At 44.9% G+C, this 17,800-nt stretch overlaps 1 protein-coding gene across 1 annotated transcript in view; it reads left to right on the top strand.

Moving 5' to 3' along the window:
- Positions 1-7,530: 7,530 nt before the first annotated feature.
- PES1 (pescadillo ribosomal biogenesis factor 1) overlaps positions 7,531-17,800 on the top strand; it is an 86,523-nt gene continuing 76,253 nt past the window's right edge. The window contains exons 1-2 of the mRNA XM_073630964.1: positions 7,531-7,678; positions 14,512-14,591. Of these exons, the coding sequence (XP_073487065.1) occupies positions 7,655-7,678; positions 14,512-14,591 (104 nt within the window). The 5' untranslated portion in view covers positions 7,531-7,654. The remainder of the gene's footprint in view (positions 7,679-14,511; positions 14,592-17,800) is intronic.

Below are 17,800 nucleotides of genomic sequence, written 5' to 3'. Positions count from 1 at the left end.
TAAGACTGTTTATTCAAACACGGATACAAAGAGATATATACTCAAGGGACACCCCCCCCCCTTTGTATAATGACATGGGGTGGGGTAAACTTTACCTCCTCCAGTAACATGACACACAGGTGTTTTCAACTTTCCAGCAGTAGACCATCTTTAGGAGTGGCTACTGAAGAAATTCTCCCCCCCCCCCCCCCCCAGCATCTAATAGCTGACCGGGGTTTCATTGACATGTAAACCAATCCACATAAGCATATACATCCCATAATACTTTGCTCCCAAGGCTCACAGAAACAATAGAACAATGGGATACAGCCACACCTCAAATGATCTAGTAAACAGTCTATGAGGCCAAGTTCACACAATAATTCAGCAGTTGGAAAGGTGGAATTAATTTTATCTTCATATATTTGAGGGATATTGTTCAGAAATATTACTGTCCCAAGTGAAGGAGCCCCTTCATTCTTTCAACATAAACCACACATATAGAACCCGGCATAATAGGGGTAAAAGGAAATGCTGAGTCCGGTGTGGTTGTACTGGGAGTCTGGTTAGATCAGACCCAAGTGGGGTTCTCGGTCACCCTGTGCCCATAATAGACACAGGATAACTTACAAATAGGAGGGGCCGGGGAGAGCTGGACAAGGTGTTTCCAGAGCTCTCTAAGGTAAGTTGGGTTCCCCAAGCCCCCCCCACCCAAAGTGACTCCCGTCACACTTGCCTATTAACCCGCCATCTGAGATTTTTTTATATATATATATATATATATATATATATATATATATATATATATAATATATTTTATTACACACACATGTTTTTATAACTATGACAATTTAATGTGCTGTCAACAGGAGCTCTTCAAAAGGCATATAGCAAAGTACACAGTTCAAGTGAATGAATATCCAAAACTTTCTTTATTAGTTTTAGAGTAGTTTAAAGGTAACACCTCCTTTTCTTTTTTGTTCTCTTCATCTTTTGAGATTTCCTTTCAGTTCATGTCCCAAAAGATGCAAAAGGAAGTGAGAAGACCTCTACAAAGTGAGGGAAAATCCCCACTTAGACACTTGTCATAGGAACAGGCGTCCCGTGGTAAGTATTCCTCTCTACATCTGTCCCGGTGACAACTGTAACATTGTAGATTTTCTGTCCTGGTGATAACTAATATTGTGGATTTTCTATCACAATTTCTTTAATCTTGATGACAATGGTCTCCAGGAAAAATAAGGAGGGTGACTCTATCTAGCAGAGTCACAGGCAAAAAAAAAAAAAAACTTGACAGGGTTTATACTCCTTCCCTTCTCCAAAAGAAAAAAGACAATTTGGTTATACAGCTACGAGGATGCTTCAAAACGTTTCCGCACTAGAGCAATGTCCTATCTGAAATGTACTCTCCTGTTCTAAATATGTCGTAATACATAATTTTCCTGATTGTATGATGCAAGAATTTTTAGTCTTTATACCACCAGGTTATACTGCCACCTACAGGAGACCTGGCCCCTGGCAAGCAAAGATCTAGGGACAGACGAGTATAACCTCTAACACTCCCAGTCTCTCGCTTTTATTTTTTTCTTTTTACACTAGTGCCCCTCTTCTGAAAATCCTATCCCTCCATTCTTCAGAAGTGCTACGCACTGAGTTTTTTTTTTTCTCAGCTGCATCTCCTTTTCTGTCACATAGTTACATAGTAAGTATGTCAGTCTGATTCTCATCCGTGAAGGTCTCCACAGGGGACATCCTGCTTCTTCTACTTCTTTTGGTAGTTTCAAAGCTCATCTTCTAGGTTTGTGATCTCTAGTTCAAGGTGCCTCCTTTTCCTGACCAGACATGCTTTACCTATGCAGTTGGTGCTTTCTTTTCAATGTTGAGCATCTGTCACCTGGTTGTTCATTCTTTCTTAAACATGAACTAAATCCACAAATTGAATTGCTTACCAAAACAGATACAATTCAAGTTAGGCTTTGAGTTACAGTTGTCACAGATGCTTGTGTTCTTATGTTAGCTCTCATCTGAATTGTCAGGCCATCACACGGCTAGTGCCATAGCTGGTCACATATGCAGTGCAGGACCGTGGCAACTGTAGATCAAACAGAGGCTAAGAAGGCCACTTTGACTTTATTGGATGTTCATTCTCCATGGTGCCACTGTATGTAGGAACATAGCCATCCTCTCCTGAGATGATGAGGGATGTGTAGTGTGCATAGAGTAGCGTACACGGCAGCAATCAATGTGTACTGCTTGTTCGAAACAAATAGAAATGAGGGGGCAAATGAGAGGTTCAGGGGTTTACAGAAGACATTACAAGGAGGCAGAAAAACGTAGTAAGAAACAATGTCCTCAAAATAAAGATTACAGGGCCATTAAGTCATGGATGTGTATGGATTATTTTTGGAGAATAAGGGTATTGTTTCGTGTTTCTTTATGTTTTTACTAAGGTGGCCATTCATAGGGTTCTCCAAGCGGCTCTGCAAATTATGTTGCGCCACTTCTGTTACCCTGTGGGGTTGGTGGACCTGTGTGTGTGTGTGTGTCTGCCCATCAGTTGGATTGCTTTTGGATGTCCCAATGGTATCAGCACTAAGTTCAGTGTCTTCCTGAGCTTTACTTTAGGTGAGCTGGACTGTGCCCATCAGGAGTACAAAATGCCCCAGCCCCATTGGGAGCAAACAATGCCTCAGGCTTGGTGGTCAGAGGGGATAGAAAAAATACAGTATCTCACAAAAGTGAGTACACCCCTCACATTTTTTGTAAATTTTTTTTTTATAGCTTTTCATGTGACAACACTAAAGAAATAACACTTTGCTACAATGTAATGTAGTGAGTGTCCAGTTTGTATAACAGTGTAAATTTGCTGTCCCCTCAAAATAACTCAACACACAGCCATTAATGTCCAAACCGCTGGCAACAAACGTGAGTACACCCCACAGGGTCAATATTTTGTGTGGCCACCATTATTTTCCAGCACTGCCTTAACCCTCTTGGGCATTGAGTTCACCAGAGCTTCACAGGTTGCCACTGGAGTCCTCTTCCACTCCTCCATGATGACATCACGGAGCTGGTGGATGTTACAGACCTTGCGCTCCTTCACCTTCCGTTTGAGGATGCCCCACAGATGCTCAATAGGGTTAAGGTCTGGAGACATGCTTGGCCAGTCCATCACCTTTACCCTCAGCTTCTTTAGAAAGGCAGTGGTCATCTTGGAGGTGTGTTTGGGGTTGTTATCATGTTGGAATACTGCCCTGCGGCCCACTCCTCGAAGAGAGGAGATCATGCTCTGCTTCAGTATGTCACAGTACATGTTGGCATTCATGGTTCCCTCAATGAACTGTAGCTCCCCAGTGCCGGCAGCACTCATGCAGCCCCAGACCATGACACTCCCACGTCATGCTTGACTGTAGGGTAGACACACTTGTCTTTGTACTCCTCACCTGGTTGCCATCACACAGGCTTGACCCCATCTGAACCAAATAAGTTTAACTTGGTCTCATAAGACCACAGGACATGGTTCCAGTAATCCATGTCCTTAGTCTGCTTGCCTTCAGCAAACTGTTTACGGGCTTTCTTGTGCATCATTTTTAGAAGAGGCTTCCTTCTGGGACGACAGCCATGCAGACTAATTTGATGCAGTGTGCGGCGTATGGTCTGAGCGCTGACATGCTGACCCCCCACCCCTTCAACCTCTGCAGCAATGCTGGCAGCACTCATACGTCTATTTCCCAAAGAAAACCTGTGAATATGACACTGGTCACGTGCACTCAACTTCTTTGGTCAACCATGGCAAGGCCTGTTCTGAGTGGAATCTGTCCTGTTAAACGGCTGTATGGTCTTGGCCACCATGCTGCAGCTCAGTTTCTGGGTCTTGGCAATCTTCTTATAGCCTATGCCATCTTTATGTGTAGCAACAATTTTTTTTGCAGATCCTCAGAGTTCTTTGCAATGAGGTGCCATGTTGAACTTCCAGTGACCACTATGAGAGAGTGAGAGCGATAACACCAAATTGAAGACACCTGCTCCCCATCCACACCTGAGACCTTGTAACACTAACGAGTCACATGACATCGGGGAGGGAAAATGGGTAATTGGGCCTAATTTGGACATTTTCACTTAGGGTTGTACTCACTTTTGTTGCCAGTGGTTTAGACGTTAATGGTTGTGTTTTGAGTTATTTTGAGGGGACAGCAAGATTTACACTGTTTTACAACCTGTACACTCACCACTTTACAGCAAAGTGTCTTTTCTTCAGTATTGTCACATGAAAAGATATAATAAAATATTTACAAAAATGTGAGGGGTGTACTCACTTTTGTGAAATACTGTACATATCACCTGTGGTAAGTAGGATGAGAAATGGTGCCCCCATCACTGGTAATAGTGGAAGCAGGGCAGCCATCAGAAATTGTTGGGCCTGACCACCAACATTCCCCAGGGCCCTCCCACTGGCGTCCCACCAAATTCACCCACTGGCCATCCCATGTCCTCCTCCTTTTCCATTCCATGTTCTCTATCCCATGTCATCTTGGTACTCCTGCAATCCCATCTCCTCCTCCACTCAAATGTCCTCCATCCCATTTCTTCCTCCTCCTCAAGTCCCATCTTCCCCTACGACAGAAGGGGGGGAAGTGGGACAGGTGGGGGGCAGTGGGTTAAGAGGGGGAGAATGTCACACAAGAAGAGCAGCTTGACAGGAGGGGGCAGCCTGATGCAAGGGGGTCAGGTGGGGGAGGCAGTGGAACTGGAGGGGGAAGTGTCATGGGAGGAGGTCAGCGGGACAGGAGGGGGGCAGTGTCTCAGGTGGGGAGGCAGTATCACAGGTATTGGTCAGCGGGACAGGTGGGGGCAGTGTCACAGGTGGGAGGGAGTGTCATAGGTGGGGGGCAGCGGGACGAGTGCGAGGGAGTGTCACAGGTGGGGGGTAGCGGGACAGGTGGGAGGGAGTGTCATAAGTGGGGGGCAGTGGGACAGGTAGGAGGCAGCGTCACAGGTGGGGGGCAGTTCTCACACACACACCTAAGGAAGCACCAGTCTTCCCAGCTCTTACCTGTCCAGCAGTGCCAGGAGGGGTAGCTGAGCCTGTGTCCCATCTCCACCAGGATTTCCAGTGGCAGCTGCAAGAAAGAGTGGGAGGGGGGCTTCTCCACCCTGACCTCCTCCTCCATGGGTCCCTCCACTGGCACCAACTGGCCTCACCCGCCCAGCACACTGGTACCTGACCAGAGCGGAGCCTGCCTGACTGACAGCGGGCCCCGACCTGCATGCACAGAAGAGCAGGGGGCTCCTCCCCCTGATGTCGTCCTCCAATCAGCCCTTTGAACTTACAGCTGACCTCACCCCACCCCCCGCAGCGCCTGACAGCGGGCCCTGACCCGCACACCCATGGGATCCGCCCACCTCTCCACCCTTCCCTGTATCCTGGCAGCTGGTCTGCTGTAACGGCAGCTGCCTCCTCAGCCCCTCAGACACCCAGGCCCCTTACTTGTGTACTGGCTGTACCCCCCTGATGGCGGCCCTGAGTGGAAGGAATAGTGTCCCATTACTAGTACTACTAGTGTAAGGAATAGTGCACCATCACTGGTAATAGTGGAAGGACCAGTGTCCCATCACTGGTAATACTGGAAGGACTAGTGCCCCATCACTGATAATAGTGGGACTAGTGCCCCATCACTGATAATAGTGGGACTAGTGCCCCATCACTGATAATAGTGAAAGGACTAGTGTCCCATCACTAGTAATAGCGGAAGGACTAGTGCCCCATCACTGATAATAGTGGAAGGACTAGTGCCCCATCACTGATGATAGTGGAAGGACTAATGCCCCATCACTGGTAATAGTGGAAGGACTAGTGTCCCATCACTAGTAATAGTGGAAGGAATAGTGCCCCATCACTGATAATAGTGGAAGGACTAGTGCCCCATCACTGATAATAGTGGAAGGACTAGCGCCTCATCACTGGTAATAGTGGAAGGACTAGTGTCCCATCACTAGTAATAGTGAAAGGAATAGTGCCTCATCACTGGTAATAGTGGAAGGACTAGTGCCTCATCACTGGTAATAGTGGAAGGACTAGTGCCTCATCACTGGTAATAGTGGAAGGACTAGTGTCTTATCACTGGTAATAGTGGAAGGACTAGTGTCTCATCACTGGTAATAGTGGAAGGACTAGTGTCCCATCACTAGTAATAGTGAAAGGAATAGTGCCTCATCACTGGTAATAGTGAAAGGAATAGTGCCTCATCACTGGTAATAGTGGAAGGACTAGTGTCTTATCACTGGTAATAGTGGAAGGACTAGTGTCTCATCACTGGTAATAGTGGAAGGACTAGTGTCCCATCACTAGTAATAGTGAAAGGAATAGTGCCTCATCACTGGTAATAGTGAAAGGAATAGTGCCTCATCACTGGTAATAGTGGAAGGACTAGTGCCTCATCACTGGTAATAGTGGAAGGACTAGTGCCCCATCACTAGTAATAGTGAAAGGAATAGTGCCTCATCACTGGTAATAGTGGAAGGACTAGTGCCTCATCACTGGTAATAGTGGAAGGACTAGTGCCTCATCACTGGTAATAGTGGAAGGACTAGTGTCTTATCACTGGTAATAGTGGAAGGACTAGTGTCTCATCACTGGTAATAGTGGAAGGACTAGTGTCCCATCACTAGTAATAGTGAAAGGAATAGTGCCTCATCACTGGTAATAGTGAAAGGAATAGTGCCTCATCACTGGTAATAGTGGAAGGACTAGTGCCTCATCACTGGTAATAGTGGAAGGACTAGTACCCCATCACTGGTAATAGTGGAAAGACTAGTGCCCCATCACTGGTAATAGTGGAAAGAATAGTGCCCCATCACTGGTAGTAGTGGAAGAACTAGTGCCCCATCATTATTGTTAGGCTTGGTTCACACTAGTGTGGCCCATGCAGCTGCGTTTGCTCGGGCACAGAAGCCCATTCATTTGAATGGGTTGCTGTACCGCATGAACCGCTGAAAAAAAGGTGCATGCACCTTTTTAAAAACACGGCTGCAGGAAAACCGCATAGTTTTGTTGACCATGCGGTTTCCTGTTTTTCCTGCACCCGCAATCGTGCTGCGAGCTGTGATGTGTGGGGGTGCCATTCAGAATGAACGTCAGCCCTGTGCGTCTCACAAGAGCAGCACGATTTGGTTGCAGGAATCTATGTGATACGACTGGAACGCACAGTGCAGGCTAGTGTGAACCTAGCCTTAGCGGGAGGAATAGTGCCTCATCGTTGGCATACCTCCCAATTTTTAGAGATGGAGGGACATCCTATAACAAATGTATGTAGGCATAGGACACACTATTTTTCCCCCTGGTGTACAGCTTTAAAAGACATCAACTTTTTAAAAACGATGAGATGTGATTCGTTATTTTTAAACCTTTCCCTTGTCATTTTAAACAACTTTCTGTTACATATAAGGGAATGATTCCATGACTTCATACAGTAACACAAGCATTAGACTAGCACCAGTCACACACTAGTACTAAGCTGATCGCAGGATGCCAAAAGCAAAGAAGGCCCCTTTGAGGCGTCCGTTACGTGCCTGTTTCCGTTTTCATCAGGCACGTCGCGGGCGGCCGCAGGGGTCCTGAGCGCAGTGTGTGGACTACACGTGTGTTGTTCCGGTCAGGTCTGCTCAGCGAGACGTGATGGGTGGCTTGGAGAAGAAGAAGGTGATTATGACTTTTCAGACGTTTTCCTATCTAGTCACAGTGTGCTGTAATACGCGGTGTAGTATTGCTTTCCCTGCTGTACACACACGACAAGGCCTGGAGCCCTAGTGATCCCAGCATGCACATACACCTACACGGGCTGTGAGGAGACCATGTCGGCCTGCCATGTGTGCTGTTTATACTGCAGATACATAAATACAGAGTATACATTAGCATGCTTCGACCATGTCCTAGACATTTAGTCTGTTCACCTGCTTCTGTCATTTACTTATGTAGAAAATTCTTAATTATTAACCCCTTCTCACCTAACCCCCCTTAACATAGAGGTGCCACCTCATCCCTTTAAACGTGAACACACATGAATTACACAGGTTCTGAGGCTGATTAATTGCAGATAAGGCACCAAGTGAGTTTAATTACCACCTTAATCAGCCACAGAACCTGTGTAATTAATATGTGTTCGTGTTTAAAGGGATGAGGCGGCAACCCTACCTTAACCCCTTCACCTCCGGAAGATTTACCCCCTTCATGACCAGGCTATTTGCGATACGGCACTGAGCTATTTTACCTGACAATTGACCGGTCGTGCGATGCTGTACCCAAATTGTTGTGTCGTCCCCCCCCCCCCCCAAATAGAGCTTTCTTTTGGTGGTATTTCATCACCTTCTGCATTTTTTATTTTTTGCGCTTTAAACAAAGAACGACCAACGATTTCGGAAAAATAAATATATATATTTTTGGTTTCATCCATTCACCAGTAAGGATGGGCTCAGACGTGTTCAAAAACTCCACGTGACCACGCCCACTTGGAAACTGACGCTCCTGCAGCGCTAATCGCAGGTAGTGAGACATTTACTGATCTTTGCAGCCGCGGATCGGGAATTGTCTTACTTCCTGTGATTAGCACTGCAGAGTGTCAGCTTCCTGGTGGGCACGTGGAGTTGCGAAAAGACGTCAGAGCCCATCCTTACTCACCAGGATCCATGTCTTCTGTACTAACTTAATTACAATCTGCCTTGTTTACATAGGCAGACTGCCATTCTGTTAGTGTACTGAACAATCAGCGGGTGCCGGCGGACATCGGGTCAAAACCACAGCGGGAGCGAGCCGCTGGCACTCACGCCCAAAACCCAGAAGTGCATGATCGTGTATGTATACCTGATTCTACACAACGCGGCCACCTTGTAGCAGTAAATCTGCTATGGGGCAGTGGGCAAGTGGTTAACTAGGTCTTTACGCCCAAGGGATGATGGAAAGGACTGTTTGATCACAGTAGGTAAGGTTGAATAAAGACAATAATCCATCCAGTTCGACGTGTGTCGGTGTCTATAATTTCCCATATCCCTGTATGTCGTGTTCCTTAACCACTTCCCACCCGCCCTATAGCGGATTGACGTCCGGGAAGTGGTTCTGTTATCCTGACTGGACGTCATATGACGTCCAGCAGGATAACATGCCGCAGCGCGCCCCTGGGGGCGCGCATCGCGGCGATCGGTGGAGCGGTGTGTCAATCTGACACACCGCTACACTGATCTTGGTAAAAAGCCTCCGGCGGAGGCTCTTTACCACGTGATCAGCCGTGTCCAATCATGGCTGATCACGCTGTCATTAGGAAGAGCCGTTGATCGGCTCTTCCTCACTCGCGTCTGACAGACGCAAGTAGAGGAGAGCCGATCGGCGGCTCTCCTGGCAGGGGGGGTCTGCTCTGATTGTTTATCAGTGCAGCCCCCCCTCAGATCACCCCACTGGACTACCAGGGATGCCACTAGGACCACCAGGGAAGGGGCAACGTGGATGGCCAGGTATGTACCCCATGGCCATCCACATGTGCCCAATCTGTGCCAATCAGTGCCCACAAATGGGCACTGATTGGCACTATTATATCAATGATCTGCCCAGCAATGCCCAGATCTGCCCAGCAATTCTTTATCTGTGCCACCTGTCATTGCCCATCGGTGCCACCTGTCATTGCCCATCGGTGCCACCTGTCATTGCCCATCGGTGCCACCTGTCATTGCCCATCGGTGCCACCTGTCATTGCCCATCGGTGCCACCTGTCAGTGCCCATCAGTGCCACACATCAGTGCCACACATAAGTACCCATCAGTGCCACCCATATATACCAATCAATGCCCCCTATGAGTGCCCATCAGTGCCCATCAGTGCCGCCTATCAGTGCCCATCATCAGTGCCCGTTAGTGCCACCTCATCAGTGCCACCTCATCGGTGCCCATCAGTGCAGCCATATCAGTGCCCATTATTGAAGGAGAAAGCGTACTTATTTACAAAAAAATTTAACAGAAACAAAGAAAAACTTGTTTTTTTTCGAAATTTTCGGTCTTTTTTTATTTGTTGCGCAAAAAATAAAAACCGCAGAGGTGATCAAATACCACCAAAAGAAAGCTCTATTTGTGGGAACAAAATGATAAAAAATTTGTTTGGGTACAGTGTAGCATGATCGCGCAATTGTCATTCAAATTGCAACAGCGCTGAAAGGTGAAAATTGGGCTGGGCGGGAAGGTGTCTAAATGCCTGGTATTGAAGTGGTTAAGATGCACATCTAAGAGTCTCTTAAAACTATCAATACTCCCTGCAGCCACCACCAATTGTGGAAGGGAGTTCCACATCCTTATTGCCTTGACAGTGAAAAACCCCCTTGGCAGTTTAAGGTTAAACTGCTATTCTTCCAATCTCAATGTGTAGCCCCATGTCCTCTTAGGCTCTATTCACAATAATGCGTTTTTTGATGCATTTTGCAGAAATGCATGGGAATTTTTTAACATGGGTTCCTATGGAACATGTTCACATCAATGCATTTTTGTGCCTCTGCGTTTTTGGAAAGGGTCAGGGACTTTTTTTCATGCAAAATGCAGCGTTTTGCATGTAATAGAATTCAGCGGACCCGCATCCAAAAACACAAGTACCGCGTTTTTGCCGCGTTTTGCGTTTTTTTTTTTTTCTTCCACTGTATACAGTATTAAAAAAAACTAAAAAAAAAAAGCAAAACGTGGCAAAAACGCGGCAAGCACCACAAAAACCACTGCAGAAATGCTCAAAAGCAACATGCATAGGTGTGAATCGAGCCTTGGACTCCTTGAGACTAAATCACTTTTTCCTATGCTGGGATCACCATTGAGGTATTTGTAAATCGCTGCTGTGTCTTTTCTCCAGCGAGAATAAGTACAAAGGGAAGGATTTTTTGCGACTTTAAATGAGGCAATGAGTCTGTTGAGAAAGAGGCGCGGCTTGCCCAGGAAACGCGTCCACTATTGATGACGCCATCCCCCTGCAGCCAGCTGTCTCGTGTGTGTCAAGCCTCGTTCTGAGGCCGCTCCTCCGTTGTCTGAAGCCGGCTCACTACAACCAGAAAGAGCTGTCACTACATCCACCACAGAGACTTTTCACAGGCACAGGACTGGGAGCGCCATCCATGACTCTTACTATCATGCTTGTTTTTATCGCCACAATGTGAGTTTATCTCTCTATATCTTATTAAAGCATTTTAAATCTATAAAAACGTCTGCACCCAGAGGCGCCTCTTTACTTGTGTTAAATGAGGCAATGGCCTAACGGTCCATCCCTATCAATATTGGGGGGGGGGGGGGGGGGGGGGAGCGAGAAGTGGAACTTTACATGAAGCACATGGTAGCAAATAAATTAGTGAAAAAATGTATTTATTAATTCATAATATATAATATCTTATGTTAAATTTAAACACTTTTTTATGATAATAGCATTACATAATTCACAATAAAATATCATATATATATATATACACATATGCAGTTAATACCCATGTGACCTGTTAACCTTACTAATTTCTGTCAATGTAAATAGAGGAATTAAACAAATGCACAAATGTCCTCAGCAAGGACGCATATGTAAGGCATGAATTAGAAATCCTGTAAGGTTTTATTGCTGTTGGGGAAAAACACATGCTCTATTTGTCCCGGTGACTGTTCTTACCAAGGGTGAAAGAAAATGAAATCCCATGTTTTGAGTGGTCACCAGAACAGGAGTAGAGGGGTAATCTTCAAATGGGGACACTCATGCTGGTGACTTCCAGGGATTTCCCTCACTTTTTTGAGCTATACACAGATGGCAAAAAAAACCCAATAGGGGGTTATAATCCTTCTTTACTTTATCCAAACATGAAAAAAATTGCCTTCAAATTTACTTTAAAGCATATATTAGCAAATCCTTTTTTTTTAATTGAGTGGGAAAGGACTCAGCACTGTCAATATTTTATTTGTTTGTGTCCCTTTCCCATATTTGTTCTGATAACTATTGTTATAAAAAGTGATGGAAGATGGCAAAAAGTTGTCCCAAGAACAGGGGGTGAGGTGATGACTTGCTTATTGGGGATTTCCCCTCACTCTGCAATTTTGTTCTCACTTCCTGTTGTGTTATTGGAACAGGACATGAAGGAAAATCTTTGCAGTGGGACACACAAACCTGCCAGCAATTTTTGCTATGCATACCTTTTCACTTGCAGTTGGATGCAGCAGAACTTGCATTTTGCTGCATTAAAATGCATATCAGATATCCTATTCTTTCCTATGTGGCTGATTCACATCTATGCATTGCAGTTTAGTGTAAAAGACCAAGGGCCCATTCGCACCTATACATATGCGTTACCATGCATGCGCTTGGAGCACTATGAATCCAGCCTTGATTTTTAGGCCTCATGAGTTTTTCTCATTTTCTTTCTTGAAGTTGTGATTTACTTCTTCCCTCTCTCATCCCATACAAAGTAGAAAACTTACCTTCATCCCCTCTTTGGATACCCTTACTGTGACAAATGTGCAAACTGCTCCCTGTGCCTTCTGCAAATGCACATCCCTTGCTCTAATTGCTATGGCAGGGGCCTTACCCCTGCTGGCCTAAGCTATAATATTAATGGGGTGAGTTCACGTGCACAGTAGTTAGAGGACATGTATGGGACTTGTACCATGCAAACTCTCTGTGATGACAAGTCGGACCCTTCATCAAATAGAGGAGAAAAGAAAGTAAAAAAAAACAGGAGCAAAGAAATTCAAAGCAACTGTGGCACTAGTAATCAGTCTGAAATCAGCTTTTACATTTGTATGAAACAGCTTTAAGCCGGCCATAGATGAAACGATTTTGGTTCTAGGAAAGAAATCAATCAATTTCCCCATCAACACAGTCAGTGTTGATGGGGAATCCCTCCTCCGGAATGATTTTGTTCTGTCAGGGGGAGCTTTACCCACCAGCAGAATAAAGTGATCACTGCTGACCACTATAGCCGCTGGCAATAATCGCATGAAAGATCCAACAGGCTGGTTGTACCCAAGTTGATCGATCAGCTCGGGTACATTCAGCCTGCCCATACATGGTTCTGATCTCGGTCGATTTAGCCAGTCTATGTCTGGCTTTACTAATATCAGCACCTCCTAAATTGTATTCTGTCAAGCCTATGGGAAGTACAAGTGGGGGTTTCAGTCACTTTTTTTTTTTTTTGTGTGTGTGAAAGAAACTCCGTTTTGTTTTTTCAGTCATGGCAGCCCTATAACAGTGCAAAATTTCAAGGCATCCCATCTCCTATTTTGCTTGAGAAACCTTGAAGGTTAGACTATCATAGGTTGCAATCCAACACAAACATCAATGCTACCACACTGAAAAACACATTTCTGCCTCCTCTGAGGGGCTTTATTAAGGTACCAGCAAGGTTCATTAGCGCTGCACTGTTTTTAGTCTGTACCCAATTCACACAGGGCATCAACTATCCCATAAAAAACACTGATTGATTGGAGATGACAGTAGCAAAATGTTGTGATTGTGTTAGCCATCGACAAAAAAGAGAATTTTGTATATAGAATGATATTACTCGTGAAATAATAAAGGGATGCAGTTATACAAAAACTTGATTTTTTTAGCACCCCAAACCACTTGTATTTGTCAGGTTGATAACATTTGAATCTCTTTGTTTCAGGTCTAAAATTGTTTTCTACCACTAGTTCATATTGCCTGAAGAAGTCAGGGTACCTTGAATGCTTTCACTACAATCTATTTATTTAGCCAATAAATGCTATCACCCCAAACTACTACTTTTGCAGTTGAGATGAAAATGTGCCTCCCATGTGGTACCCCATCGCCTACACTCAGACCAAGGACACTATGGGGTTGATTTACTAAAACTGGAGAGTGCAAATGTGGTGCAGCTCTGCTTAGAAACCAATCGGCTTCCAGTTTTGTTTTGTTTTTTTTGTCAAAGCTTAATTGAACAAATTGAAGTTAGAAGCTGATTGGCTGCCATGCACAGCTGTACCAGATTTTGCACTCTCCAGTTTTAGTAAATCAACCCCTATAGCTTCATGGAGACAGGCGCAGACAGGTGACAAGGCATGATCTCAATCACAGACAGTGTCTTCCTCATTCCCAGGTCAGTCACACAAATAGAAGTGCTCTGTGTACTCTGTCACTGCTGTTGTCCAGCTTGGGCTCCCCTGGCCTGAGCTCAAACACGTTGATGTGATGGGATGAGCACAATATTAATAGAAGGTAAGTAGAGGCTTCATCAAACTTGAGTCACAGGTGGCAGATCTCCATGCACCTGGAAGCAAGAAAGAACAAACTCTTGTGTAGTTCTCTGAGAGCCATCCTGGAAGTGTTAAAAGGAGGTGAGGTCTGTGGGGGCTGCACCAAACGTCAGAGCAGAAACCTAAAATTTTCCCCAAATCACCATAGGTGAATCAAACCTTTGAATAATTGAACAGTCCTCAGTGTTGAAATGGTTTAGAAAAATGAATTCTTAGCATTGGCATATTTTTCTTTCAATAATGTGGTTTACTCAAATGCGTTTTCTCTTTCAGTATGAAAGTGGCTCTGCCACCAACTACATAACAAGAAATAAAGCACGAAAGAAACTCCAGCTAAGCTTACCAGATTTTAGGTTCGTAAAATACATTTTACCTGACATGTATTTGTAATTCCAATTTCTTGTAGAGTGGAAGTAATTTAGCTTTTTCTTTAGCACTTTTGTTTTTGCTACTTGTTCCAGTTCTTGGAAATACACAACTCTAAAAACTTGAAAGCAACACTCAAATCTATCCAAATAGTTTTGACTAGAGTTCCACTTTAATCTAGTTGCTGGGGCGTATTGTTACTACAATCCACGTGTCCTCGGGATGTTTGTTGAAATGTTAAAGTAACCCCCAATTAAAACTGGAAATCATGCATTTGAATGTGTATTTGTTACATTTTGGTTATCTGTGAGCACCTTCCCTTGATGTCAAGGGTTCCCAGCACATCCCTTATGGGGCCAAGCAATAGATCACGTCTCTTAGGCTAGGTAAGTCGCACGCATTCCCACAACAACACAAAAATCATACTATTTTTAAGAAAATGCATGGGGTGCTATTAACTCTTAATGGAACCCCCGCCTACTGAAAAACGAGGTGCCAGAGCATTTCCAAGGACCCTTACTACTTGGTAGGTGGGCTCTTCATTGCAGTGCACTGGAATGGCGTATTTTTGTGTCTGCTTAAAGCAGTTGTATTGTCCGCTTGGTCATTTTTACCGACAGGTAAGCCTATAATAAGTCTTACCTGTAGGTAAAATGAAACTCACCTGTACGGTTTAGGAGATATTCACCTTGCATTCAGCTGCTGACGTCAGCGGCGCATGTGCAGTGAAGGTCTGGCGTATCGTGCCAGAACGGAGGGCTCCCACACGCATGCGCGGGAGTGATGTCATCACGGCTCCGTCTGCTCACAGTGCCGGAGCTGCAAACCCAGAAGAAATGCAGAGGGAACATGTCTGCTTTCTCAGCGGTGACCGGGCGGCCCTATTGGAGCTTCGTTCTAAGGTAAGTATTTCATGAGCTAGTATGCAGTACATACTAGCTCATTATGCCTTTGCCTTACAGGCCAAGTATCTGCTAGAAAGTTTGCTACAGTTTTTTATTTATTTTAACTGGTTACTAGCTTTTGAAAGTTATAATAAATGCTCCAAATTCTTTGAATTATTGTGTTTTCGCCAATCAGGGAAAGTTTTGCGCTTCTCAATTCTGCTGACTCCACTTCAGACGCTGCAGTGAGTGCTCCCTGATCTGAATGTTCTGTGAGCAGTCACTACAGGATCAGGTGATCTCCTGATTTGAACACCACAAGAAGAAACCGAACATCACGCTAGGCTCTCAGTGCACAGCACTCAAAGCTTTCACTGACGGTTAACCAGCTAAAATGCAACAAGTTTTCAGGTTGACACATGTGGACACATTGAAACTGGAAGCACACAATGCTAAAACAAACTGAGTGCAAAAAGGTACAATGTTTAAATAATTACATTCGAGCCATAGGCTAGACAAAGAAAGCTATCACTGAAAGTGTGCTGCTGTCAGAAGAAGAGGAGGGTGTCCACCTGTGCAAAAAACAGGGGAAGGGACAGTGCAATCACTCTGGTGTAGTATAACCATGACAAGCCTTTATTGAATAAATTCTATTCCCAAAGGTGAAAACAATATGGGTAATGTAGTGAAAAAAAAGGTACAAGTTGCTGTCGGCTTACTATACCAGTGTGCAGGGGGAAAACACAGACTCAGCGTTCTGATCACCGAGTGTATGTCAGCTCCACAAAGCAGTTAGAAAGCGTGGTATCCTCGTCCCGCTGCGACTAAAGAGGAGGAAGATTTCCCTGAAACATGTTCTGACTGTGGTGTGCAATCCTTAGAGGTGGCCATCAGGGAGGTGGATTAGAGCAGGCTATCTCTGTCATTGTCCTGACGGCACACACAGCACTGCTGGCCAGACCTGTAAAAGATGCCTAGATACTGTAGCCATATGATCTTCTCAGACCCATCGATGTGGAGTAGATGTAAATTCAGATGATCTAAGGGTACTGTCATCTGGTGCCAATTGCTAGTATGCCAACACCTGCTTTCATGTCTCATACAGTAATAGCGCAGTGCAGACAGGCTCAAGGTAAATGATTACAACATATGTATAAAGAATGCATCCACGTAGAGAGATCAGACTGGCTGACAGGCTCAGCTGAGAGACACCATAGGCCAATTAAAAAACTCAGGTAGAGTATGTTTGAGTTGCACCATCTTTAACCAGTTTATGATCTAAGAAATACCTCCTTACAGTACTTGCTTAGACTTGCAGACAGTTGTCAGTTTTTTGGTCTGTGAGCAGAGCTGTTAGTGACTCTTTTGACACTGAACAATTTACAGCATTTAAAAGCACCCATGTTTGTAAAATGTATTAATTTTACACAGATGTCATTGCAGCAAATACCAAGAATTTTTTATATACAGTGTGTGTACGGTATATGTATTTTTATATACATATACAGTAGGACTCTCCTCTCCAGCAGCCCATGTCTCCTTGTCTCCTACTTTTCCTCCAGTTTCCTTAAGGGTACTTCCGCACTGGGGCGATGCTGGCGTTAGCGGTAAATCGCCGCTAGTTTTAGCAGCGTTTTTTTGGCCTCTAGCCCCCGCTAACGGCCGAGGAAAGGATTAAGAGGGCTCATGTTGCGGTGCTGCCGAAAGCGCTTTCGCATCGCTGCCCATTCATTTCAATGGGCAGGGTGTTTTGGGAGCGGTGTATACACCGCTCCCTCACCGCCCCAAGGATGCTGCTTGCAGGACTTTTTTTTTTTTTTTCCCCCGTCCTGCAAGTGCACCACTCTAGTGTGAAAACACTTTCACACTGGGGAGGCATGAGAGGCGCTATTTTTAGCGCTAAAACGCCTCAGTGTGAAAGTACCCTAAGACTCTGTCAGTCAACACTCCTAGGAGTGTCAGATGTTTGCCTCTCGCCAAGTACTGTGGCTTTTTCTTTTTATCACTGCGTCGCTACCAGAATCGGCAGTGAAAATGGCTCATGTGAAAACGATTCTGACCTTTGACTTGTTTAACTCATATGTTGAGACATGCTTGCACATAAATAAAAGTTTTAGTACCTGGAATACATGTACATTTAGTTATGTATTATCCTTTTAAAAATGCAGCATGTACAGAAAAATAAACTTTAATATGCCAGAAATATATTGTGCTCCAACCTACCTCTTTTAAATATCGCTTCTGATTGCCAAGCCTGTGGTGTTAGGCCTCATGCACACAAGACGCTGTTAAACGAGCGTTTAGAGGCAGTT

This window comes from Aquarana catesbeiana, linkage group LG01 (assembly GCF_042186555.1).
Source record: "Aquarana catesbeiana isolate 2022-GZ linkage group LG01, ASM4218655v1, whole genome shotgun sequence".
Taxonomy (NCBI): domain Eukaryota; kingdom Metazoa; phylum Chordata; class Amphibia; order Anura; family Ranidae; genus Aquarana; species Aquarana catesbeiana.
The sequence above is the reverse complement of the archived record's forward strand: the minus strand, read 5'-3'. Positions and strand labels throughout refer to the sequence as shown.